The sequence below is a fragment of the Antennarius striatus genome, chromosome 22, assembly GCF_040054535.1.
Source record: "Antennarius striatus isolate MH-2024 chromosome 22, ASM4005453v1, whole genome shotgun sequence".
Taxonomy (NCBI): Eukaryota; Metazoa; Chordata; class Actinopteri; order Lophiiformes; family Antennariidae; genus Antennarius; species Antennarius striatus.
Genome location: NC_090797.1, coordinates 8,644,220 through 8,668,759, shown reverse-complemented (window position 1 = coordinate 8,668,759; position 24,540 = coordinate 8,644,220). Strand labels below are relative to the sequence as shown.

Sequence of the window (24,540 nt, the reverse complement as noted above, 5' to 3'; positions counted from 1 at the left end):
CAAAATAAGGTAATTAGGGGGCCTAATGTGCGTCAGTATTTAATACCATTTAATTTAATTTTACATGCGACAGTTATGAAACATATAATGACGCCACGTCAGGTCCGGTTTTCATATGTTTGTCCGATAAATATAGCTCTAACATCATGACGTAAGTCAGACCAAAAAAAGACAATAACAGCAAAAAAAATAAAAAAATGCGCCTGGCGCACTTGCGTAATTGATTTCCATGAAGCCTCAGATGACAAGGTACTTAAACCTGTCCACGGATGTGGTGCTGACACGCAGGGAGCGACTGGATCACACACATGAAGACGGACTGTATTGTGCAGGCGGCGCCGTTCAGCGGGAGGAAGCAGAGCCTCATTGAAGATGCCCGCAGAGAGCGAAGCAGCGGATCCGCGGACTCTCCGGGGCCCCTGGGGGACCGAGAAAACTTCGTGTTTGAGAAGGAGGAGGAGAAGGAGGGAGAGGCCGCCCTGAATGTCCTGTTCACCCTCAGCAATGACAGAAACGGGGGATTCTTCAAGATCGGGAGAATATTTGAGGTAAAATAAGCTGTCATGATAATTTATAATAAAGGGAAATTCACTATTAATATATAAAATAATCTTAAGACTTCATGCGTCCTGCAGGTTCCTGTTCTTCTGCTTTATTTAATCATAATTTATTTAATTATAATTTGATACGTGGACATGTACTCAACGTCTGTACGTATTAGGAGTGCACATTTATTCCAATAATACTAGTAGAAGAAGCATAGTATTATTTTACTTTCTTTAAACTCAAATTGATAACAAAATATATGCAACTGGGGGCTGATGAATTGTTACAGATGAACGTAAATGGAAAGTGGTCTACTAAGCATCATTACACAATGTAAAACGAGCCGCACTAGTTCCATAGATGGCGACATGAAGCATCTGGTGTTTTCTGATCAGCTGTGTTAAACGGAGAGATGGATTTATTATAATGCATGCAAGGAAAATAAGAAAATTTCAATAACTATAATTAACCATTTAAAAATTTGATTCTGATTTTATTCTATCAACCTCATTTACTAAGTTGCTGAAGCTGAAAGTCTATATTATATTTATTGAATATTCTTTTAAAACATAGACATTTATTTTATTTTCTTGTGTTACGTTTCTGTCGGTAATCAACAGACAACATCTGTTGATTACCGACAGAAAACACACTTATTCTAAATAAGAGGTACGAACCATGCAGGCTAAGGGGAAACAATTCTTATTTATATCCATAGCAAAAATGAAATATTTTCTGAAAAATGTAAAATTAGATAAAATAGCAAATAAATGTATCATTAAATAAACCCTTTATGAAAATAATAAACAGGATCACAGGATAATGATGGAAAAGAAGAACAAGTGTTTCATTCCTGCAGATTTGACACTAATTTGCTTCTATCTAGATGTTTGAAGTTAAACTTCTCCATATTGAAAGCCGACTGGGGAGGAAGTCAAAGAACAGCACAGCAGATCTGGAGTTCTTCATGAAGTGTGAAGTTCAAAACTCTGACCTGGAGGTCTTCATCAACTCACTGAAGGGAGTCACCGAGGATGTTCGCTCCATACCTGACAAAAAAGGCAACTACCAGATTTTACTCTTATTACATCCCACTTCAAAGCGCTGATATATTGTAATTATCAGTGTTCATCCGTTCGTCCGTTTGTTCGTTCATTCGTCCACCAAATATCTTCACAACTGTTGCAGATTGAAAGATGAAAACAAAAAGCACATTACTCGTGCAGCAAAGGGAATGAAAATGAGATGATGACCTTGATCTTGAGAAAACTAGGTTCAGGTCATGTTTCAACTTTTGTACACTTAGGAACCGGATAAGATAGAAAGATGAGGGAGAAGGTTAGTGTGAGTAAGACCAAAGATCAAAGCTAGTGCTTTAATCTACCTATGCACTAGCTTTGATCTACGTTCAAAGCTAGTGTATAGCTTTGAACAACCCTGAAGCTTTGACCCTGACCTACCCTTAAAGTAGGTCAGGGTAAGTCATGGGGTGTTGCAGTCTCTGACTTCCTTGTTCTTATTTGAGGACATCGTTTGTGGTGTTACAGGCCCAGTTACTGTCTCTATTCGATGATGAAATGCAACTAATTTCAAAGGCACTAACATCAGCATCGTTCTCATCCCACTGACATCACAGTTCCCTGGTTTCCCAGACAGATAAAAGACCTCGACAGATGCAACATGCTAATTACCAAATTTGATCCTGACATGGACCACGACCATCCAGTGAGTGTTTTCACATCTACTGCAACGTCTCACATTATATAATTTATTTTATTATTATCTCTTGCTTAAACATGATTTCTCTGCAGGGTTACAGCGATCCAGAGTACAGAAAGAGACGGGCTTTCATTTCTGAGCTTGCCTTCACATACAAACAGTGAGATTTTTTTAAATATATATATATATATTTATTTTTTTTACTTATCTTCATAAAAAAAATTCTCTCATTGCTTCTCTGTTTTTGTCATAGGGGTGACCTGTTGCCTATTGTAGAGTACACAGCAGAAGAAGTATCCACATGGTGAGAATGAGGCATTCAGTCCTACATATTTTAAAAGTAGATGCAGGATGGAGGATGATTGAAGGGCTGTATTGTTTTTCCGTTGAAAGGAGGGAGATTTATCGGCAGCTGTGTAGCATTTATCCCAACATGGCCTGCAAGCAGTTCTTGGACAACCTGCAGCAGCTGGAGAAGGAGTGTGGCTACGGAGAGGACAGCATCCCTCAGCTCAGGGAGGTTTCTGCCTTTCTGAAAGGTGACTGAAAAATCACAATATATGCAGCTATTCAAATTTAGTTTGAATAGATTTAGTTTTAATATTTTACATTTTCATTATTCTTCAAAAACACACTTTCTAATCCAATTAATGTCTACACAGTTTTACCTGAATTGTGAGCTCTATTTGCACCCTGTGACAGAATTAAAAAAATGTTTTTTTTAAGTATTTGTGTTACAAATAACACAAATACTTATTCTGTTAACCTGTGTTCTGTTAACATGAGTGCATGAGTGGCACACAAAACATGCAACATATTACTATGCAGAGTTTTTTGGAGATTATACACATTAAGTTGAAAACTCTCAAATTAAGTCATTTTTAATTTAATTGTTTAATACTTGAACTTGCCCTACTGGTTAGAACACACACTTTAGTTAACCTTCAGGACAATTTAATGCATGTCAAGCAAACACATTTATTTATAATTTATTTGATTTAGATTACTCATACAACATTTAAAATGTCTGACTTCAGTCATAATAGCTTTACGTTTGAGATGTTCTGTGCTCTTAAATTATTTTAATGACTACTATTATTGCAGGATGCTGTAAATATTTTTATTATTATCATAAGCAGGACTTGATTTAATGCCCCATTCTTAATACAAGTTAAAATAGATTTTCATGAAGATACATAGAATGTATTACATGCATTTCAAATATTTTTTCATGACCTAAACTTTCATGAGTGACAGGTGTCTGTGCCCCTGTAAAGATATATTTTTTATATCCTTGGCTGTCAGATAAGTTCAGTGTAATGGACAGAAATCATCCCTGAAGTGAGAGCCATGGATAAATACTGTATATATTTTGTTACTGTCTGCTGGTGTATTTGACAATTTTTCTGCTATTTTCAGAGAGAACTGGTTTCCAGCTGCGTCCAGTAGCCGGCCTGCTGTCAGCCAGAGACTTCCTCAACAGTTTGGCTTTCAGGGTGTTCCAGTGCACTCAGTACATCCGTCACTCTTCATCTCCTATGCACTCCCCTGAGCCGTGAGTCATGTGTTTCCTGCGACATTGTTAATATGTGACTCTTTCCTGATTCTTGTTCTCGTATTGACTCAGTACAATTTGCTTGACAGAGACTGCTGTCATGAGTTGCTCGGCCATGTTCCCATGCTGGCAGATAAAGAATTTGCCCAGTTTTCACAGGTAACTGCACTTTTTTTACTTGACATTTGACTGATGTGCAATTTAGTTGCATTTCTTTAAATTGTCATTTTTAACAACATTTTCAGGATATTGGACTCGCCTCCCTTGGAGCCTCAGATGAAGACATTGAGAAACTGGCAACGGTTGGTTTTTTTACAAAAATTTCAAACCTCAGATACTTATCAATACTTAGGTTCAGTTTCTTAACTTAAAATAAAATATGTTGAAATTTATCAGGATATTGAAGTTGATGGTCAGGTGATGGATACTGCCATCTGGTGGTCAAAATAAATACTAAGGTGAACATGTTTATTTCTGTAATGTCTCACTCTGCAGGTTTACTGGTTCACTGTGGAGTTTGGGCTCTGCAAGCAGGATGGTGCAGTGAAGGCTTATGGGGCTGGGCTCCTGTCATCTTCTGGAGAACTTGCTGTGAGTGGAGTTACTCCTTTGAGTTCATATCGTCTGAATATGTTAATGTATTTCCTTTTTTCCTGCTGGTGTCCTGATTATCTCTGACTTGTTCTTCCAGTATGCTCTGTCTAATGAGCCAGAGTATAAGCAGTTTAACCCGGAGGAGATGGCAGTGCAGCCGTATCAGGACCAGACCTACCAGCCTGTTTACTTTGTGGCTGAGAGCTTCGAGGATGCAAAGTTGAAATTGAGGTATTATTATAAGATGTGTAGAAAATTTCAGTGTGAGGAAATAGACAAATTCACAAATTTCCCCACTGTGGGACAATAAAGGTCTATTATTATTATCTATTATTATTATTACATGTAAAAAGTGAATTATGCAATAACTCAAGGCGGAAGATGAGACATTTGAGCTGTCGGTCCCCTATACACTCAAAAATGTCTAACTGTTGTTGTTTGTTAGAAACATGACACATTAAATTACATAATGAATAGGACCATATTTGAAACAAACATCTCTGCAGAGCATCAAGTTTTAAATCAACACAAAAGTACAAGCTAACCTCTGACTGATTACTGTTTGAAAGTAAATTACAAGAAATTGTTTGGAGATCTTGAAATATTATATTACATAAAATGCATTAACACTAGAACTCCCAAGTCAGTCTTTTTGATTGCTTTAAAAAAAAATTTTATTGTGACATTTTTTGATCATTAACATTTCAAAACACAAAAGAGATCTGAGTGTTTCTACCTACAACTCCCATAGGGAGTCATTTTGACTGCTTGGATATTATTTGTATATAATTTGGATTATCATTAAAATATCCGAGAATAAATTATTGGAATAGGTAAAAACACATCAGGACACTAAATTAAAGCTTCAATGATTGAGTGTTTTATTTACTGACACAAAGTAGCTTCTCTGCAATTACGCATCCAAATTCAAATTTTGAAATAAGAAACAAATGTATCTATGTGAAATAAAAATAAATGTGTCCTGCTTCAAAATAGGTTAGTGTCGCCATTACACCTTAACAACAAAAATTATTAACTATTATGAACATTCCAGAATGCTGTGATGGCTGCCAGCCAGCCGGAGACACTTACGTTACAATGCCAAGATGGTTTGCTTATGGCTCCCAGTCACTCAGTCAACACAGGTAACTTGTGTTGAGGGGCTGAAATATCACCACTGATAACTTTTTGACTTCTCTCAAATGTTTCTTTGGAACTACAGCCAACGTTTGGACTGCCTGATTTATACATAAAGAGAAATGCATTTTTCCCAGAGAAAATTTAATGAAAATAAAAATGTTGCAAAAGTATAGAAATTTTAAATCCGCCCATTTAACCGGAACCACACCAAAATGTAATGGGTTCTCCTGGAACAGTACCCCAGCAGGTTTTGAAGAAATCCTTTGTTGTAGTTTTTGCATAATAACAGACAGAGACCCATTAGTGAAAAACACAAAATTGCTCCATAAAACTACTCGTGGTCGAAAACTCTGCAGGATAACTTTAATGAGTTGAGAAACTTAATAGATGCAGATGAGATCATGTAGAGGCCTTGCCAAGAAACACTGAAGCTGTTTAGACCGAGGCCTTTCTTAATATTTGCATGTATGCATCTACTAATACTTCTTCCTTTTCACCAGGAGATACTCTGCGACCATTAAGCGTCCATTTTCGGTTCGCTACGACCCATTTACCAACAGCATAGAAGTTCTGGATCAGCCCAGCAAGCTCCAAAATGTTTTGAGCCAGATGAGAGAAGACCTGAAGATCCTTCACATTGCCTTGGAGAAGCTCAGCTCATCTTAAGACCAGGAGCAGATTTGATCCCTGTAAACGTTATTCACAAGAAATGTACAATACACAACACAAAGAAAATGACAATGTAGTCATGTTTGTGAGGTTCCACATTGACTGTTATTTGTGTGTATAAAGTGCAATGTAAAAATAAATGAATTATTATTTTCAGGAAAGAATCAGCGTTTTTCTAGTTGTCCTTTTAGTCCATTATTTTTGCTCTAGATAAAATTAATTGAATAAGTCCCCGACTTACTCAATTCCTACATTTTAAAATTAAGAATTCTTACCAAAAAAATAAAATCATTCGTGGGGCTCCTTTTCCTTTCACCCTTCAAATTTATGAGAGGTGGATTGACCTGAGCCCATTTTTGGAAGCCACCGGAGAGAACTGTCCATTCCATTTTAAAATGAATGCATTAACATTAACAATCCGATGTAGTATAAGGTGACCAGGGAAATATGGGGCACTGTGTGGTGTTTTGCATGTTTTCGTTCTTTCTTTGTTCTATAAAAACCTTATTTTCTATCAATTAAAATTTTGGTTCTGGGTTTGCAGTTTAAATATGAGGATGTAATGTAATTATAAGAAAGCATTTTAATTTTTGAAAGGATATAACATTCCTGAGTAAGTATATACATATAATAATCAGAAAAGATATCAGTTGTAATAACGCCCTTAAAATTATGATTTTTTTTGTTTTGTTCTTTGAAGCAAAACATGATTATGAAATTTTTTTAATAGGCTTTAGAAAATAAATCACAATTCTAAGTAAATATAGTATACTATTGGGAAAATCTCTGAAAAAAACAATCTTACAATTTTTAGACATCCTATATTTAGGCGGAAATGTATAATAATTACAAGAGAATATAGTTATGAGAAAGGGTTTTATAATACTAGAAAGGATGTCACAACTATGAGTAAATATCTGATAATAATGTGACAAAATCTCACAAGAATGACAAATGTGATGTCTTTGTAGAGGAAAAAATATCTCCCTGGGTGGTCAGGGAGTCATTGGGTCATTGTTATAATACATACAAATACAGACAGGCATTGTTTGAAAAGAGATAACTTCATTTACATGGAGACACCTGAGCTTTTACCTTTTGGGAAGACGGAAAAGCTTTTCAAGACCGAATCCAACATTTGCCAGCAGGAGGAATAAAAGATACTGGACCACTACAATACATAGGACATTTTCTTGCTTTTAATTCCAAACCAACTATTTCCATTTGGAGTAATTCTTGGAAACCATTTATCTTCATGTGTTATTAAGCAAAGGGAAGGAGCTAATTATGAATGATTTTAGTATCATGTTCCCTCAGCTGGTCAAGGCCAGAGCCAGCACTGAGGCCCACCACATCAGTGGGTCCAGGTCACCGGGACCTCACAGTCAACCACAGCACGGTCCGCAGGGCTACGCTGCTGACAGATGCTTTCTTTATTTCTCTTTCTCTGTGCGCCCAGAGATTTCAGCTTTCTGGGGGTTTTGATGAACGTCCAACATTTTGATCTCCGCACAGGCGACGATGCATTTTAGAGCCATGCACGTCAAAGCTTTTCCCTTGAGAGAGACAAATGATTGCCATCTGCAGAGCATCACTATCATGAACAAGGTGGCTGATGGGAGCCAGCCACCTTGTGTTGGAAAAGCGTCACCTTCCCATCACGCCTATGTGCAATAACACAAGCCCTGCTCCGGCCTCCCTGTCTGTTTGTGTGGAGTAGAAAAAGATTGTGTGTGAAAACAGAGGAATAAAGCAAGGGAAATAAAGGAGAGAAAAGAGTGATGTGCAATAGTCACACATTATAATTTCTTATATCTCTTTCTACATCCAGCGGCCTCAAATCCCCATGAAACCACCAGCAGGATCCAAATCTGCTGAGTGCTAAACAAAAGCAGGGTTGCTGCAGCAACACAGCAACCAGCAAAGAATCCAGCAAGATTCTTGTGCCTCGCGTACTCACCACTCAAACGCTGTATCATCCTGACTCCAACCATAAGTGTTTCCTTAACTGATGTCAGTGCCATCACATCCCTACGCTGGCTTGGTTTCCTACTCCGAGATGGAAACAGGGTCATGAGGTTCATTTTAACCTCAGGCCTGAGAACTTACAGTGGAAGATGTGCCATAACATGTGACTGAATGTTTTGTTTTAAGACATTATGGATTTGCTGAGTTGCTTGAAAGATCTATTGTAGACAGTTAAAGGAACATTGCTGCCTCCATCTATAGTTAAAGCTTACTAATAAACATAATATTTCTGCTCTGTTTTACGTACAGGCAACGCAAATCAATAATTTTTGACTTTAAGATGTATTAGAAACAATAAAAAGCCAATATTCCTAACGTTGGAACTCACCAATGTCATTTTTTTTTCTTCTAAACCATGCCTATTTTTAATTCTATCCCAGCAGAGACCTCTCAAAAAATATGAAACAGGAACAAGAGAAGACTGGAAAAATTATATGATAGTTAAAAAACAAAACACTGGAATGGATCCTTCCACAGGTGAAGTGGTTCATTGTGAACAGGTGATAGCATCAGGACTTTTCTATAGGTGAAAAGTAATACGTAATATAAGTCCTCCAACGACTCAGTCATTCACAAGCAAAGATGGATAGAGGGTCACCAGTTCTATGAAAATCTATGTGGGCAAAAGGGGTCCAACAGTACACAAACTTTTCTGAAGGCAAACTGCAAGGCATTCTATGATCCTACTGTCTGCAATCCATAATATAATCAAACAATTCAGAGAATCTGGAGAGAGCTGTGCATGTAAGGACAAAAACCAACACTGAATACCTCTGACCTTCAATCATTCAGACAACCCTGCAATAAAAACATGATTCCATGAATCACATTTGTACATGGGCTCTGGAACGCTTTGGAAAACCATTGTCAGTAAACATCATTCATGACTACATCTACAAATGCAAGTTAAGACCACCATGTAAAAGCACAAGTTACATGTCAACACCACCCAGTAACACCACTGAGTCCTCTGGACCCAAGCTCTTCTGACTTGGACTGATGCAAAGTGGGAAAGGGTCCCCTAGTTGGACGAGTCCACAGTTCAGTTTTTGGAAATCATGAATGTTGTGTCCTCAGGGCTAAAGAGGAAAAATTGCATCCAGACTGCAGTCCAGACCAGTTCCCTGTAGAAAATGTGTGCAGCATTAAGAACCACCAAATGGTCTGTTGAGCAGCTGAAGTCGTATATCAAGTAAGAATAGGACAAAATGTCTTCTCTTGAGTGTCGATAAAAGACAAGATGATGCAACTCAATCATCAACATGCTGCAGGCATCAAATTCAGAATGAGCATGGATCAACAAAAAATAATGAAGTGTATCAGTTCAAACAATGAAATTAAATGTTTTTGTTCTGTATTCAATTGGATTAATAAGGATTTGGAAATGATGACATTATTTTTACTGACATTTTACATACATTCCAAACTTTTTATGGAGCTGGGTTTTATTTGTTTGGGTGTACTTCTCTAATACGAGGTAAAGATAAAGACAAAAAAACATTTTAGACACCAGGTCAAGTAATTAAGTATAGTTGGCTCTTTATTCATCACCACAACTTTTTTATTTTATTTTATCAGCTAACCTTTAAGTTCATTCAAATAACTCTTTAAAACAGTCGCAGTCGATAAAATGAATTCAGTAAGACATAAAGTCTGAAGTTTTCAATGCAAATTTCTCACTTAATGAGAAACCAGCAACAAACGCTAGTAAATCATCAAGTAAGACTTTGTGATAATTTTGAGTAGCTCCCAGGATCAGATGAGGAATGAAAAAGGAGTCAAATTTCAACTATCAATATAACCTGACAAATATCATGAAAAGTACAGTAATTTAAGAGGAACTGAAAAAATGCTTACGAAAGCTGAAAACTGGACAACAAAAAAATACTGTTATCAGTTGGATTTTTATGAAACTTAATTAAAAAATTGGATTCAAACTTTTTCAGTTTCTTATTTAATACATTTTGTTACGTAAGGATAATCAGATCTTGTGTTTGACTTGAACTTAATAATATAAAATATTAAAAATAATAACTATAAAAACTGTTTTTAGTGGAGATATGCCCTCTGATCAATGGGCTTCCACCTAAAAATGGATTTGATGCTCTAAAACCTTTTATGAAATTAACAAATGTCAAATCGAAGGGTTTAAAAGTCAAAGCAGAAAATAAATACTTTGGTACCCACATTTCTTTTCGATGTCTTATGTCTGAAATATAAGCCCTTTGTCACTTTATTATGTGTACTTCACTGAAAAAGTGATGGATCACGTCTCGGTCATCTCTACTAGTCATCAAGATCAATATAATCACCTCACTCTGGGAAAGTCACGGGGAAAAATAAAACAGTCCCAAGATTAAATCAAACACTGGCCTCAAAGAGCTTTAATCTCTTTCTTTGCATCCCTTCATTTGATGCTCATTATTTTTATTTGGTCTTATTCGCTTGAGCCTGGTCTTAAAGTTGGAGAAGTATTTATCTGAGGGAAGATTAGGAGAAATTTGGTGGATTTTAAGGCTGTTTGAGTTCTCTTTCATCCATTTCAGTTTCTCATCGGTCCACACACCAGATGAGACGGAATGGTGAGGAATAACAAGTTCATGGAGGTTCAAGCAACATGGAGGTGTGGGGCAGGAGATGCTTCCAGGTGACTTATCTCCACACATGGATCACACGGGAATCAGCTTACAGCCTGGATAGACTTCTGCTGTTCTAATCATCAGCCATCAGATGGTGTCCTTGAGTCACTGGAATCTCTGAAGCCACCATGACTCATGCTCCAGAGGAAAGTGGTTGGCACCTTCCCATTTAGTTTTTTTTCTTCAAACTTTGAACAGCATTTGATCTGTGCAACATCTTTTGTTACACGTTGCTGCTTAAGTACAACTTTCACCTGAAGCGCAGCAAATCTAGAGCAAAGACCGAACCAGACCAGGTCAGTAGGATGTGGTTATTGTCAGATGGAGGCCGATGCCAACTCTCCAACAAATTAGAGTGGACATCTCCATGACCTCTGTTCATCCTGTGCAATTCATCCAGCAGCTTCTTTGTACAGCATAAGCTTTGGCTTACATCTACATTAATAAAGTCTTATAAACAGCTTTTAGAAACTCAAGTACGAAGCACGATGAAGTGATCTGTTGTCAGAGATAATGAATCATGATCAAGTTAATTAAAAGAGAGCTCCTTGAAAACAGAGATGGCTGTTTACAAATGACAATCCTGTGACAGTACAATGAGTCCTTGTTTCGCTGGAGGGCACAAGTTTCTGCCAAATGATCCCTTTTCTTCCACGTTTGATCTGTGGAAGCATCCGTGACAATTTGCTAAGGTGAGGTGACGGGCATCTTTGTCTCCTCTAGAGCAATTTCTTTTGCTTGTCATGCAGATATCTGTGATTACAGACCCTACACACACACACTTTCAGGGCGATGTTGTGCAGTTAAAGCACAGCCAGACCTCCTTGTTTTCCCCTCATCCAAGCCTTCATGTGGATTTTCTGTGTAGAGGTGGAACAACCTATGAAAGAACATTTTCCTTATAGAATTAAGACTCTGCCACCAAGTCAGGAACACAAAGAGAGAGACACCTGTGCTATCCTGACTAGTTAAGTTCAGCGCTGGCACTGATTCCTTCTGTGCATTCCTGAGAAGCACAGCTCTCTTGGCAGAACATAACAGAAAGCTGATGTAACTTACTCTTAAGAGAAAAGAAAATTGAGTTCTTCTCAGAGATCCGAGCAGCCTGTTTATCTCGAACTGATCTGAAGAAGTAGTCAACCATGCAGGGAATTTCCATCCAAATTCATTGAAACTCAGTAGGAAACCAAAAATATTTTATTGAACATTTACAAGAACAGTCGTGGATGACCTAATTATCCTTCGTAGAAACGTGCTGTACAGATGTCTACATTTCAGTCATCCAAAAGCAAAGTTTCCTGTCGCCTCCGATCACACACAGCGGGAGCGTCCTGTGCCAGCTGAGGCCGGATCCTACTGCCACAGATCCGATCATCACCGGCTGTAAAGACATCATCACATGATGTGAGACCAGAGCAATACAGAACTTGGACCGGACTTGGATCTCACTCACCTGAGGATGGCCGAGATGGTGGAGGAGTAACTGACTGCAGATCTTTCCTGGACATCCGGTGGTGGCAAAGAGGTTTTCATTGGCCCGAGACCACCTGAGAAGAACAATGTTTCTTTAAATATCATCAATCAGTTAAATTCAATGAAGAAAATATTTATACCTGAATACTTATTAACCCCCCATACTAGCAGATCTTGGGTTCATGTGGTCTACATGGGTTAAAAGGAACTTTCTACTTACTTGAATAAACGAGCTTTATCTATATGGGCTGGTCTTTTCTCCTGAGGGTAGCTTTAAACAAAAAAAGAGCACAGGGTTTAGACCCATCCCATCCTATTGTGGACAATGATTCCAAATCAACACATCTCTCCTCGTTACCTGGAGCGAGTGATGTCCCAGATGAGCCAGTCGTTGCCCGCCACGGCACCAACTTTGATGGTGTTGGTGAAGCACCAGTCAGCTGACATGAGAGGCGACTGACCACAGTCCAGCGACAGGATGGCCTGCTGGGTCACCAGGTCATAGAAGCGAATGGTTCCCTTTTTCTCTGCCACCATCAACTGGGACAACACATGAACAATTAAACTAAAGAGAACTTTTTATTACTACAAGACATACTCAGAAAGACTTGGTGTGTCTTACTATTGATTCAAGTATTTTCAATGCCTACTAATTCCGTTATGGCTGTCCCACTGAATCTAAATAGAAAACAAGTGTTTCTGAAAAAACCTGGGATTTCCAATCAGGTTTCATAAATAATCTTATGTACAGACCTAAATGTTCTGAACAGTTTATGCTTTCAAGCAAGTCAGAACACTAAATAAATACTATTATCTAAAACATATACATTCAGAATTGTTAAGAGAAAAAAACCTATGTCAGATCTGATGCCTTACCGGTTTATAAATTAAAAATTTCCGCACATTTCATTTCAAATACAAGCATTCGGTGACGCGTCCTCCTACAGAATTATCATACACTGTACACTACAATAGCATCCGCAATACTGGTGGTCCAAGCATCACCATGGCAATGCAACGTAAGGCAAGGCAAGTTTATTTGTAGGTCAAAATCCAAAGTAATTTACATTAGAAGAATAGAAAGCATTAAATAGTAAAAGGATAAAAGTATCATTTAAATGAAAAACAAAGAACATTAAAAAAAAAAAAAGTCTAAAAATACGCCGTGCAGATTTGGAGTCCTGATTAAAATCGATTTAAATGCAGCTGAGAACAGGTGGGTCTTTAACCCAGAGTGTTTCAGCTGATCTGAGACTTGTGAAATGTCTCCATGTCTGGTTCTGACTCAGGGAACTGATAAAAGATCGGATCTACATGTCGTGAGGAATCTGGTGGGTTCATACTGGGTCAGGAGGTCACTGATGATTTTTTTTCTTGATTAAAAATGAGAAATGAAAATTCCAAACTGTGTAATAATTCTGTATATTATTTGTAATTTAAGATATGAATATTATTGTTAATAGATGTTCTTTTGACTTAATAACCACATTTCTTTTGAAGTGCTGTTTAACCACATCAGAAAAAATGTCAGCTTATCACCATGTATGAGGAAAGCCTCCACGAAACGTGCCATCGTGGCAGGAGAGAATCTTGGCAGGATTTTTCTTGACGAGCAACCAACCAATCAAGCGACCAACGTCCAAGGATAGAGCCAGTTTCAAATTGCCAAAATTCAAAAAAATGAGTTGCATTTGGCTCAGCAGCCACTACCAATCAAACCACAGTCTGTTGGTAGCAACACAACTCATGAGACCACAGCGACCCATCATGATTCAATTATTTATTTTCTCTCCCTCAGTCTCCAACAGATAAACCAAAATAAATATCCCGTGGCATCTTTTAACTAGTCGCATGCAACTAACTAAAGCAGATTCAAGCACCTGAAATAAAACACACGCACCTTAAAAGCCTCCTCCGGGTGCCAGCACACGCTGACGCCGGGGGAGCGGAGTCGGAGGGTGGCACTTTCATTTCCATCCAGGTCCCACACCCTGTTTTTAAAACAAGAATAATTTCAAAAACAACCATGATAAAATGCAAATTAAAGACTGACTGAGGAGTGCTTTTTCAAGCTGATACCAACTATAAGAAATAAAGGAGACTGATATCCAGTTTCAACTGGCATTTGCAAAATAAAAATCCCCCAATTCCCAAGTGTCCAAGCTTACAGTTTCTCTCTCCCTCTATTTATGAGCATTAACAAAAGGTAATGATATTTTACAAGTTTAAGAATTTTTTCACAAACTGAATTTTTATAATTCATTACTTTTTTCCTATTCTAAAAGGACCAACGAACACAGAATGTTTATTCACTTTCCTTTAGTGATGTTTCAGACTGATTTATCTTAATGGTGAAAAATCTGCAACAGAACCAACCAACCACATTAACAACAAATACATGGTTTTAGAGGAACACCAAAAATAGCATCGGTATTTGAGCCACAATTAGATGTTCACGTAATACCTGGAAAAATTCACATTCCAAGGTTTTCTTGCTATGTGGCTGTCAGGGTACAAAAACAATGACATAGTTTATGTGTCCAGGTTGCCTTCGTGAAAACAACATAGAGTCGTGACCCCAACAGATGTGGGGTCACAAGTTTCTTCATCAATAAAAAGCCTCGTTTTATTTCTATTTCTAAAACCTTGATGAACAAAATTCAGTCTCAACTTTCCCAAAATCTGTGGTTCAATACAAAACACATGACCGGGATTTCATTAAACAACATAGGGTAAAATGATAGACGACATGTTCTTTGTCAAAGTTTGTGTTGGTGGGTATTATCTTCATGCTTTGTCAAAGAAAAAACAGGGTCGTTTTTGCAGATTTGAAACAGACTTGACTTATGCCAAGCTCCTCTTTCCGGGAAAATGCCAACCTCACATTATATTGAGCTATGATAGCAGAGGCAGGAGGGAAACATCATCCTGCCTGAGTCGGCGTTACGCTCCACTCACATTACAGCAAATGTTTCACTGTGGGCGGCCCGCTGCCATTCAGTTTCTGTGGAATACAGAGAGGGCAGCAGAATGCACGTCAGCTGAGGAAGAGCAGCAGAGAGAAGTTAAACAGCATCCTACTTCGTGCAAATCAAAACAAGCAAGCAAGAGCCAACCAAGCATGGGAGCCTGAACAAGGATTTTGACCAGTCTTCATTTAAACAAGTCAATTCTAAAGCTAAATAAGGTCGGTGATTGCAAAACACCAAGGATGTAATGGATCACTTGGATAGAGAGAACTGCAGACCCTGAGACCTAGATCTATGGTTAACCACATCTGAGTGATCCTTGCGCTCAACAAAAAGGTAGAGATGGGGTCACAGGGATGAGGGGGTGGGCGGCTACAACTAGGTTTTTTGGAAATATTAAACAAACACTTGTGAAGCTTGGGAAGGCGCTGAGTGATGAGGTCATGCAAAAGACATCATCTAATAAAGCACAAAAAGTACCTCCAAAGACCATCTAAATGTCAAGTGTGTTGTTGGAGAGATTAATGTCCTCAATGGTGCGGTGCAGGGGAGGATATGCCCCGTCTCAGAGGAAGACCTCCACAAACACTCAACTTTTCCTGCCTCATCTCCCTTTAGCAGGTTAGAGCCCTGTCGAGCCTCAAGGTTTTTTCCTTTGCCCATGTGCAGACTCAGCCAGAGCTTCCACCATGGAGCATGAGTGAGACCAGGACATTAAAAAAAGAAAAACACCCGATCACACCAGGAAAACAACGGCTAGACTCTATTCTTTCAGACCACAAGCCAAGCACAGCTCAATTGCACGCTACACCATCATCCGCCAAACTGTGGTCAACCACTCTGCCCTTCAAATGGAGCGCTGTCTACCCAAAACAACATAACCTTTCCAAAGGAAGGCATGACCGCCTCTGATAAAACACAGTGCAACTGCATCATGCAATAACACTTTGCTTCCATGTACAACAGGGTTGAAAAGGACATTTGAAGTCCTTTATCGCTAAGTGAGAAAACAGTGTGGCTAGCGTGTTGCGGTATGTCAATGTTTCCCATAACGAGAGCGAATGGGAAATTGCGTCACTGCTGTGTGATGTGATTTATTTTTGCGGGCAGAGTAAATAATCAAAAGGTGACTCTCTGGAGAGAGAACTGGAGAATTAAAAATTACCCCAAATTATATAGCCTCACAGAGATGTTGTGGTGCTCCTTCAACAATAGAGGCAGCTCAATAACCCCTTAAATGCGTTATTTTGCGTAACTTATCTATGAACTGTATCAATGGACTAAAATGATAAAAAAAATGAAAAAGAAATCTAATTAAAATATATCTACAAATTCATACAAATTCAGATTCATAAAAATACAGTCGGAAGTAAAAATAATTCTGTCCCCTTGTGATTTTTTACTGTAATGAATAAATAGCATATTTTCCCAATAAACAGACAAACAGTGAAGACTGAATAGCTTTGCTTCCATTGCAATAGCTAAAGGTAATTGTGAAAAGGTAAAATAAATTGCTGAATGTAATAGTCAAATGAAAAGAAACCTAAAGGTAAATTTAGAGATGATTCAGTGATATAGCCAAAAGTAATTAATAAATGGCTTGAAGAGTTAAAAGCAATAGCTTAATGATAGAAATAGAAAAGTAACAGATAAAAGGTAGTAAAAAGTAATGGATAGTATCTGTCTGAAACTACTAACTTCTGCAACACAAACCTACAAATTGACAAGTTATTTGCACGAAAAACATGTAAAAAATACTGATTTGTGAAAAGTAATAATAACTTTCCATCAAATCTATATCTTAAAAAGACAGGTGATGTTGATTACCTTGAGAAACTCTGAGCAGACTATGGGGCTTACATTTTTCCTAAACATGACAGGACAGAAGAGAAGTTGGATGCATGGATGACATTCTAGCTGTTGCGATTTGTTTCCCGTCACACAAGAGGTTTACGAAAGTAAACAGATTGATATTATGAACAGGACAAAGCTTTTCAACCACATGCACAATGCAGTAGCAGGTGTGTACTGTTCTAGGTTCATCTGTGAACTCAGTTAACCTCAACTCCCCTTCAGGAGTTGTTGTGTCTCCTGTGATCTCTAGGTGGCACATTTCTCCACAGACTCACCCTACTAGATATACAATGATGCCATGAGCTGCCAGGACTACATGAACTAAATGAAAACTCCCTCAAGGGAGTGGGAGAACAGCTCCACACCTAGAAGCTGTAGCATCAGTTTGCAAGTTGGAAACAGGAGAGTTCCCACAACTACAGGGGACCCTGATGACAAAGCCAAGCAAACCTATATTAAAGGCGCTGCTGCCAAACCTAACAGAGCGATGGAGCGGTCATGAACCTATACATGCAGGCATACCCTTCCCTCCCTACCCGTTTCCTCCTTTCATATCAAGGGTCGGTTTGTGTGGGCTGACTGGAAGGTCCTCTCCTGTTAACTTGATCTATCCCTTGGTCTGCCTCTGTCTTCCTCCCGCGTCCCATATTTTTTCAACATGACAGAAGTTAAATCTTTCAGCAGATGGAGCGCACGGCTGTTTTCTCTGGCCGGTCAGTGGAGGCACGGGAAGAGGAAGGGGATGGGAGAGGGGGAGACTTGTTCAACTCCATGTCTCAGACAGTCTGATAAAGCAGGCACTGAGCAGCAGTGGACAGCCGACAATCCGGTGACTGTGTATAAAAATTAACCAGTTGTTAGACACTGCCCTCAGATGGACCTCAATCATTAGGTAATTTTGAAATAAATTCATTGATTTTAGCAACAAGACTGGGGATATGTGGTAACCTGGATGTGAATGCTCCCACTGATTATCATTGTTATCATTTATCAGTTACACAGTACAATTAGAAGTATAACATGTTAATTTACATGTTCTGTTTCCATTTCAGCAACAACCAATGACATCTACATAGATTTTCAAAATAACAGTCATTCCAAACTCTGGGTACCAGATTTTCAACCGTTTAACTGGTCATGATCTAATTATATACGTAACAAAGATTTATTTGATGAATAAATGAATTGCTTCAGAATCTGAGATGATAAGAAACCCACTTCCATTTGTGTCAGCTCAGTATTTTAGACTGCTGGTTGGACAGAGGAAACCTTGTGATCACATCACCTTGGACTCTTGGAAACTGAGATGCAGACTTTCCACAACATCATAAAATATTTTGGTAATAATTATATAACTAAACCACAAGCAATTAAATTGTGAATGAAAGTAGAGATCTAACCAGCCTAATATTTCTGCTGTAGTTCAAGTATTCACATACTTCCTGTATATTAACAATCTAGTAACAGTTACCTGCTCTGTAACATGTTTGTGTATTGCAGAAAATCAGTCTCCTGAGGCTACTGACAAACTTTTTCCCTCCTCTCGCATCAATCGAAAGGTGAAATTTCCGGACCTTGTTATATTCCCCCTCAGAGAGGAAAATCTTTCTGCAGCTAATTGGATTTCCATATTAAACCAATTAGCTAGAAAAGCTAAAATGCAGCTCTGTGCTTATGCACAGACACTCAAAACCTGTTGTACTTAGCATCATGTGTCCCTGTGGAAACAGTCAGGACTTTCTGCACCATTACCGGGAAAGGGAACTGAAAATCAGAAGCTGGGAAAACACACATAAACACACATGGGGAAATAAAACGGTTGGACCTGCAAGTGTGGTCGTCACTGACGGAAGCAATTTGTTTCCCCTCCGTGGGCTCGAACACCAAATGGTTGATGTAGCTAGTGTGGCCCTCCATCACCTAGGTGACAGTAAACAAACACAAAAAGGTAAATAAAATTATCAAATATGTGATCCAAAAAGTGTGTTTTTAACAAACATGGGTCTTATTGCACTGGTTGCTACATTCCACATATCATTAAGTGCCAATTATCAGTGCTAGTAAAAAATCTAATGCTATCTGACAAGCAAGTTTCTGGCCAATGTGCAGCAGATGTTGCATTACCTTGACTTCATTCCTATCCTGAAGATCTGAAGTCAGTAGGCGTAGCTTGCTGTCAGACGCAGCAGTACAAAATCTGGAAGGAGAGAGGAAAAGAAAAAGAGGACATAAAAATGAACAAAGAGAGAATGTCAAACAGAGTCAGGCTGTACCCAATGACAGAAATCCCTTTTCTGCATGCTTGCAGCTGCCTAGACTGAGAGTGTCAGTGTGTGTGGTAGAAACCTGGACAGTGATCAGTAGAAACGCTGCCAGGGAGGTTCTAATTACAAGCTAAGACAAACAGAGAAAAAAACAAGAATCCTCACGCCATTTACGCATGACTCTGTTTGAAAACCTGTGCAGAGCCAGGCAGAGGACTTTCCCTCTAATCAGTCGTAGTATACACCAGTGCCTGCAATTATTCACACAATTACACTAACTCACTTATGACAAGAAAAACACACACACATCACCAGAATAAACAGACAGCGGTTCACACATTTGCAGTCGTAGGCACAGATGGATTTGGCATAATGTCACTACAAACACCCTTAACGTGCTGCAGGGTATGACTACAGTAGATTAGATTATATTAGGATTGGCCTTCTAACCCTATAAATTAGCATGTTAACTTCTAAGTAACCGATGGAAGACATTCTGTCTGTGTTTGTTTACTTTAATAAGTAAAAGTCACTCTTTGTGCTGCAGACCATTGAAAGTTTAAGAGTTTATGCTTTCCAGAAAACAAAGTTTTACAAATTTTTGGTGAAACAGAAGGACGGTTGTCGGGAGAGGGCTTATTTTGTGTGAAATGTCTTCATTAGCATCATTCGAGTTCTGAAACCTGGCACATAAAAAGGTTCCCATTGCATGATTTAATGTTTTTATTGCAATATTTTTATACACAAATTACTATCTATAAAAGAATAGCCAACTACTGTATTGGGATGCAGGTTTATTCCCAGTAGAAAAGGAAAAAATACTGCTGCCGCATTAACATGTTTAGCGAGAGCTAACAATTACCTTAGCAAAAAAAACACTTACTGTAATAGTAAAGTCAGTTGCTTCCGATGTTACAAATGCACTCCTAAAATACTTTTTTTTTAAATGAATAAAAAACACGTGAGGTGTTGGGTTCAAACTAACGATCCAAACTGGCATTTAAAATGTTATAAAAAAAAAAAATCATTCTGAAATTAAAAAAACAAGATGATTTTATTAAGTATTTGCATGTTTTTCTCCCTTACCTGTTTTTTTTTTTTTTTTTTAAAACCCTGCCGTTGCTAAAGATTTTTGTAAAGACCAAAATACTTCCATTGGCAAATGGAACATTTTTTTCCACAACAGTCCTACTTTAGTCCTTATTAGCTTAATTTTTCCATTGTATGCTGAACAAATCGACTGTGATTGACCAGTTGCTACCATTGACCACAATATAAATAGTCTGCTTCTTGTCAGATTGGGCAGATTATTTGTTTTCGTGATCAGTCCTGCCACAGCAATCAGAGCTTTTTTAAAATAATTTAACAAGTAGCATCAGCAAATCATTCAATTTGCTGATGGATATTGATACAGGTTGATTCTTGTGCATTTGTCAAATACTATGTTGTAACCGGGGGTATCACAAAGGTCTGGTTGTTACCATTAGTATGTTGTTCACTGTATTTACTCAGTTGTTCCATACGTGCCTTTCTCTGACGATAAAGACTGAAAATCTGTGGTAAAAGTCAGTTATTATGTGGGGTATCTGGTCTTTGTAGGATTCAGCAATCTTCAGAGCTTGCCATTACAAGCTGCTGCGGTGGATGGTGGCAGCGCCACAGCCCAAGCCCCCTCTCCTCCACTCATCTTTCTCACTCTCTGCAGGCCCCCTCTTCAGACAAGCCTGTGAGAACGTTGCACTTTTCCTGGAAGGCACTGCTACGTGCAGATCGAAAGGAGGGATGGAACCTGAGCGGGTAGTCATCAGCGCAATAACATGTGCGCACGTCACAGGGCTGGCTTGAGGGCCCTGTGGAGTAAACCACAGAAGGCCAGGAATTATTGCTGCCTTTCCTTTTCAATTACCCAAAGCTTAAACACCTCCGGAGGGAACGCCGAAACCTTCCCATCCACCGCTCCAATTAGGAGGAAACGCTTGCTTTCTAACAATCCACAGTTAGGCTACTTCCCTCCTGTCCAAGGCCACCTGAAATAACTTGGCTCACATCCTGGCAGCTGCAGTGTGACAGTAAGAGGTGGTCATGACTACTTTCACATAGTGTGGCTCCTGTGGTTTCCCTGCAACAGCCTTTTCTTCTGGTCACAAAAAGGACTATTTGTGAAAATGATTGTGATGTGCTTAAAGACACAGATGTCAGGTTTCCAATAGGGCATGGCATTTGTCTCCTGATCCTCTTAAATTAGCATGTGACCTCTTACATAACAAGAGGTGCTACAGCAGCACATATTACTACAAACACCAGTTTTTGCTTCAAAACAAAACACCAATTATACCAGTAAATGTATTTGTTAAACATGTAACTGGGCTGGTGTGTCATCAAATTTCACACAATAGATGAAGGGCGTAATCATTGAGAATCTTAACACTTAACCCCAATTGATGCATGTTTTAGGGAACAAACTGAGGTTGTGCTGGTTAAAAACATTTGTCAGAGTACTGTTTCAATTTTTTGTTGTGTTCAGCTTACTTCAACATCTCCCATGAGCAGACACTCTGCCACTACACTTTGAACATATTCACAAACAAACTCCAGGCCTGTTTGATTGTCTGTCAGCTTCCTCGTCTCTCATCTCAACACTGGACCCCCGCAGGACCATGTGCTCAGCCCCTTCTTGTTCATGCTATACACATATGCGAGCAATCCCACACAAGCAGAGAACTCTATTGTGAAGTTGGTGGATGACAAAACCCTCATTGTTCGGAATTCACATAACAAGGGGATTTTTCATTGACAGGGAATCTTTCAGGGAGGCGCACAGACAAAAATCTACCGCTCAAAGTTGACAAAAATAAGGAAATTAACTGACTCCACACATCAGTGGAGCTAAGATGGAGTAGATGAACATTTCTCCTACTGGTAAGAACCTGTCATGGATATTACACATGTCCACACTGAAAAAGGAAGCTCAGAGGAGGACATATTTCTTATGGATAAATTCTTATTCCAAGTTCTTGTTAACATTTCTAAAGGAGAATTTTAATGCCGCCATCACAAACTGACATAGCTCATGCATGTCCTGAGACAGGATGGCTCTGCGGAAGATGATCATCAGTAACATGCTACTGCTCTTCAGTGATGTCGCAGAGGTGTCTGCTAAGAGAACAAAGGATATGAAATGACAACACCCACACCAGCTACATCCTGTTCATCCTAATGTCACTGACCAAAAACGGTTATGTCCTCGTCCACACCACGAGACTATGGAGCAGCTTTTTCCTCAGGCCGTTTAGCAGTGAACTCATCCTTCAAACTGCACAGTTATAGAATTTCTGTTTTTGTTTCTTAGAAGTTTTCTTGTGTTCTATTATGCAGAACATCAAAAAATGATTTGAAAAAGTGGTGCGTTGAGTATTGGAAGGTGGTTGCTAAAAACTGTGAATTCCAGGGCTATGCTCACTGTCAGAAAATAATCTAATAGGCAGAATATACATACATACATATGAAATATATATTAATATAGTTATTATGGTCATTATGGTATGCATCATACATTTATATTTTGAATTCAAATATCAAAGTTCCTTTAGAGAAACCTTTTTTGTCAGCCATTCTAGCAGTAATTCTGCATTGACACTAAAGAACAGCATCTGAACTAACTGGAGGGACACTTGTATAAGACTTTTGTTTTTATTTTGACAACAATGTGCTTTAAAATGGACACACACACAGACAGAGAGAGAGATAGAGAGAGAAACTGTCTTTCTATTATACAACATGCAACTTGTCAGAGACAAACTATCACAAGACCAAAAAGGCGCTGAAAATAAGTACCTGATCATGGGGACCCTATCCATTCGAGACTCGGGGCTCCAGGCAAGAGTGACTACACGCAACTCATGATGGAAAACTCGCAGAACATTTAATTCAACTCCTTCAACCTCCACATCCTCCTCCTGTGGGAACAAACACGTTCAGAGAAGATTCCACTGGAGTGGATTCAGTATGTGACATTCCATCTCAAACCTGGAAAAGACAGGTGCCCACGACCACATACTGGTTTCCACCGTAGGCCAAGAGCGAGGCAGTGGTACCGGAGCTGAACGGGCTGAATTCAACAACATGAACATAGTCCTCACAAGCCACCGTGTAAGTGGGACTGCGACTGGAATCCTCATGCATGATGTGCATCTGGGTAGAAGATCAGAACTTAATCTGTAATACATCAAAATAAAAAACAAGGACAATGAAGTTTGTCTTTGTCATCAAGAAAGTGCTAACCAGCAAAAGAACATCTGCTAAATTAATCAGTTCATACAAAAACGATAACCGGCTTTGATTTGAGCTCTTGTATCCTATTACGAGTAATTCATAATTAAATTGAATTAATTGTGTATGTTGTGTTACTTCAATCTACTTGATATGCACATAAATACACATACAAAAGCTAGATGTAGCAAAACTGTCGAAAGGTTTTAGCAGTCCGTTCAATTGATAGGCATAGTTTTGACAACGTTTTAGTACATAAATTGTTACGGGATCAGATGAGACACTTTATGCGGGATATTTTGGAACAGACGTATGTAGATACAGCGTGCACCTTATCTTATACGGATTTACATTCACAGCTCTCCTGTTCACGTTCGCTAACATTATAGCAATATGTCAACAAGCAGAAAACTAAAACATGCCTTCTATTTGCTTTACTAGCAAAGAATGACACAATATATTTCTGTATCGACTATTTTGTCACTTTAACGCTTCGGCTGCCAACCGAATTATTACCTCCTAGACAGAAGTACAATCCTTGTCAGAATATAAAACTGATTATTGACCAATTTATTCGCAAGCACGTCTCTTGAATTAAATGTTGCGCGCCTTTGAGATGTTTTCAGAGTTGTTCCGGGTTCGACTTGGAATGTACCATTCAGCGTAAATGACGAGGGGGATTTCATCACAAGTAAATTAATACACCTAATGCTGTGAAAGATATATTCAGAATTTTAGTAATTAAATAAGTGTAAAAAAAATATTAATAGTAGCTGTGGTTATCTGCTGCAATAATTAAACATGTTTGGATGAGATGCGTA

General features: G+C 38.6%; 2 protein-coding genes across 2 annotated transcripts; one reads left to right on the top strand and one right to left on the bottom strand.

Annotated features, from left to right (window-relative positions):
• The first annotated feature begins 301 nt into the window (after nucleotides 1-301).
• Nucleotides 302-6,344, top strand: th2 (tyrosine hydroxylase 2). Its single transcript, XM_068306813.1, has 12 exons — nucleotides 302-548; nucleotides 1,433-1,607; nucleotides 2,183-2,271; nucleotides 2,358-2,425; nucleotides 2,519-2,569; nucleotides 2,659-2,804; nucleotides 3,685-3,820; nucleotides 3,910-3,979; nucleotides 4,066-4,122; nucleotides 4,316-4,411; nucleotides 4,512-4,645; nucleotides 6,055-6,344. Exons 1-12 carry the CDS (start codon nucleotides 309-311, stop codon nucleotides 6,218-6,220), a joined length of 1,428 nt encoding a protein of 475 aa, XP_068162914.1. The 5' UTR covers nucleotides 302-308; the 3' UTR covers nucleotides 6,221-6,344.
• Nucleotides 6,345-12,077: 5,733 nt separating this feature from the next.
• nup37 (nucleoporin 37) lies at nucleotides 12,078-24,363 on the bottom strand. Its single transcript, XM_068307106.1, has 10 exons — nucleotides 24,236-24,363; nucleotides 23,477-23,665; nucleotides 23,285-23,406; nucleotides 19,311-19,383; nucleotides 19,012-19,106; nucleotides 14,264-14,354; nucleotides 12,722-12,903; nucleotides 12,584-12,634; nucleotides 12,344-12,437; nucleotides 12,078-12,271 (listed from the first exon to the last, which is right to left on the bottom strand). The coding sequence occupies exons 2-10, from the start codon at nucleotides 23,639-23,641 to the stop codon at nucleotides 12,158-12,160; spliced, it is 987 nt and encodes a 328-aa protein (XP_068163207.1). The 5' UTR covers nucleotides 23,642-23,665; nucleotides 24,236-24,363; the 3' UTR covers nucleotides 12,078-12,157.
• Between the last annotated feature and the right edge of the window lie 177 nt (nucleotides 24,364-24,540).

Excerpts from the sequence above, each read along its gene's own strand:
- th2 (XM_068306813.1), top strand. The coding sequence starts at position 309 with ATGAAGACGGACTGTATTGTGCAGGCGGCGCCGTTCAGCGGGAGGAAG. Across the intron at positions 2,426-2,518 it reads CTTGCCTTCACATACAAACA|GGGTGACCTGTTGCCTATTG; the intron begins GTGAGATTTTTT and ends TTTTTGTCATAG. Across the intron at positions 3,980-4,065 it reads AATTTGCCCAGTTTTCACAG|GATATTGGACTCGCCTCCCT; the intron begins GTAACTGCACTT and ends CAACATTTTCAG.
- nup37 (XM_068307106.1), bottom strand. The coding sequence starts at position 23,641 with ATGCACATCATGCATGAGGATTCCAGTCGCAGTCCCACTTACACGGTG. Across the intron at positions 23,407-23,476 it reads TGGGCACCTGTCTTTTCCAG|GAGGAGGATGTGGAGGTTGA; the intron begins GTTTGAGATGGA and ends TTGTTCCCACAG. Across the intron at positions 12,438-12,583 it reads GATAAAGCTCGTTTATTCAA|GTGGTCTCGGGCCAATGAAA; the intron begins GTAAGTAGAAAG and ends TGTTCTTCTCAG.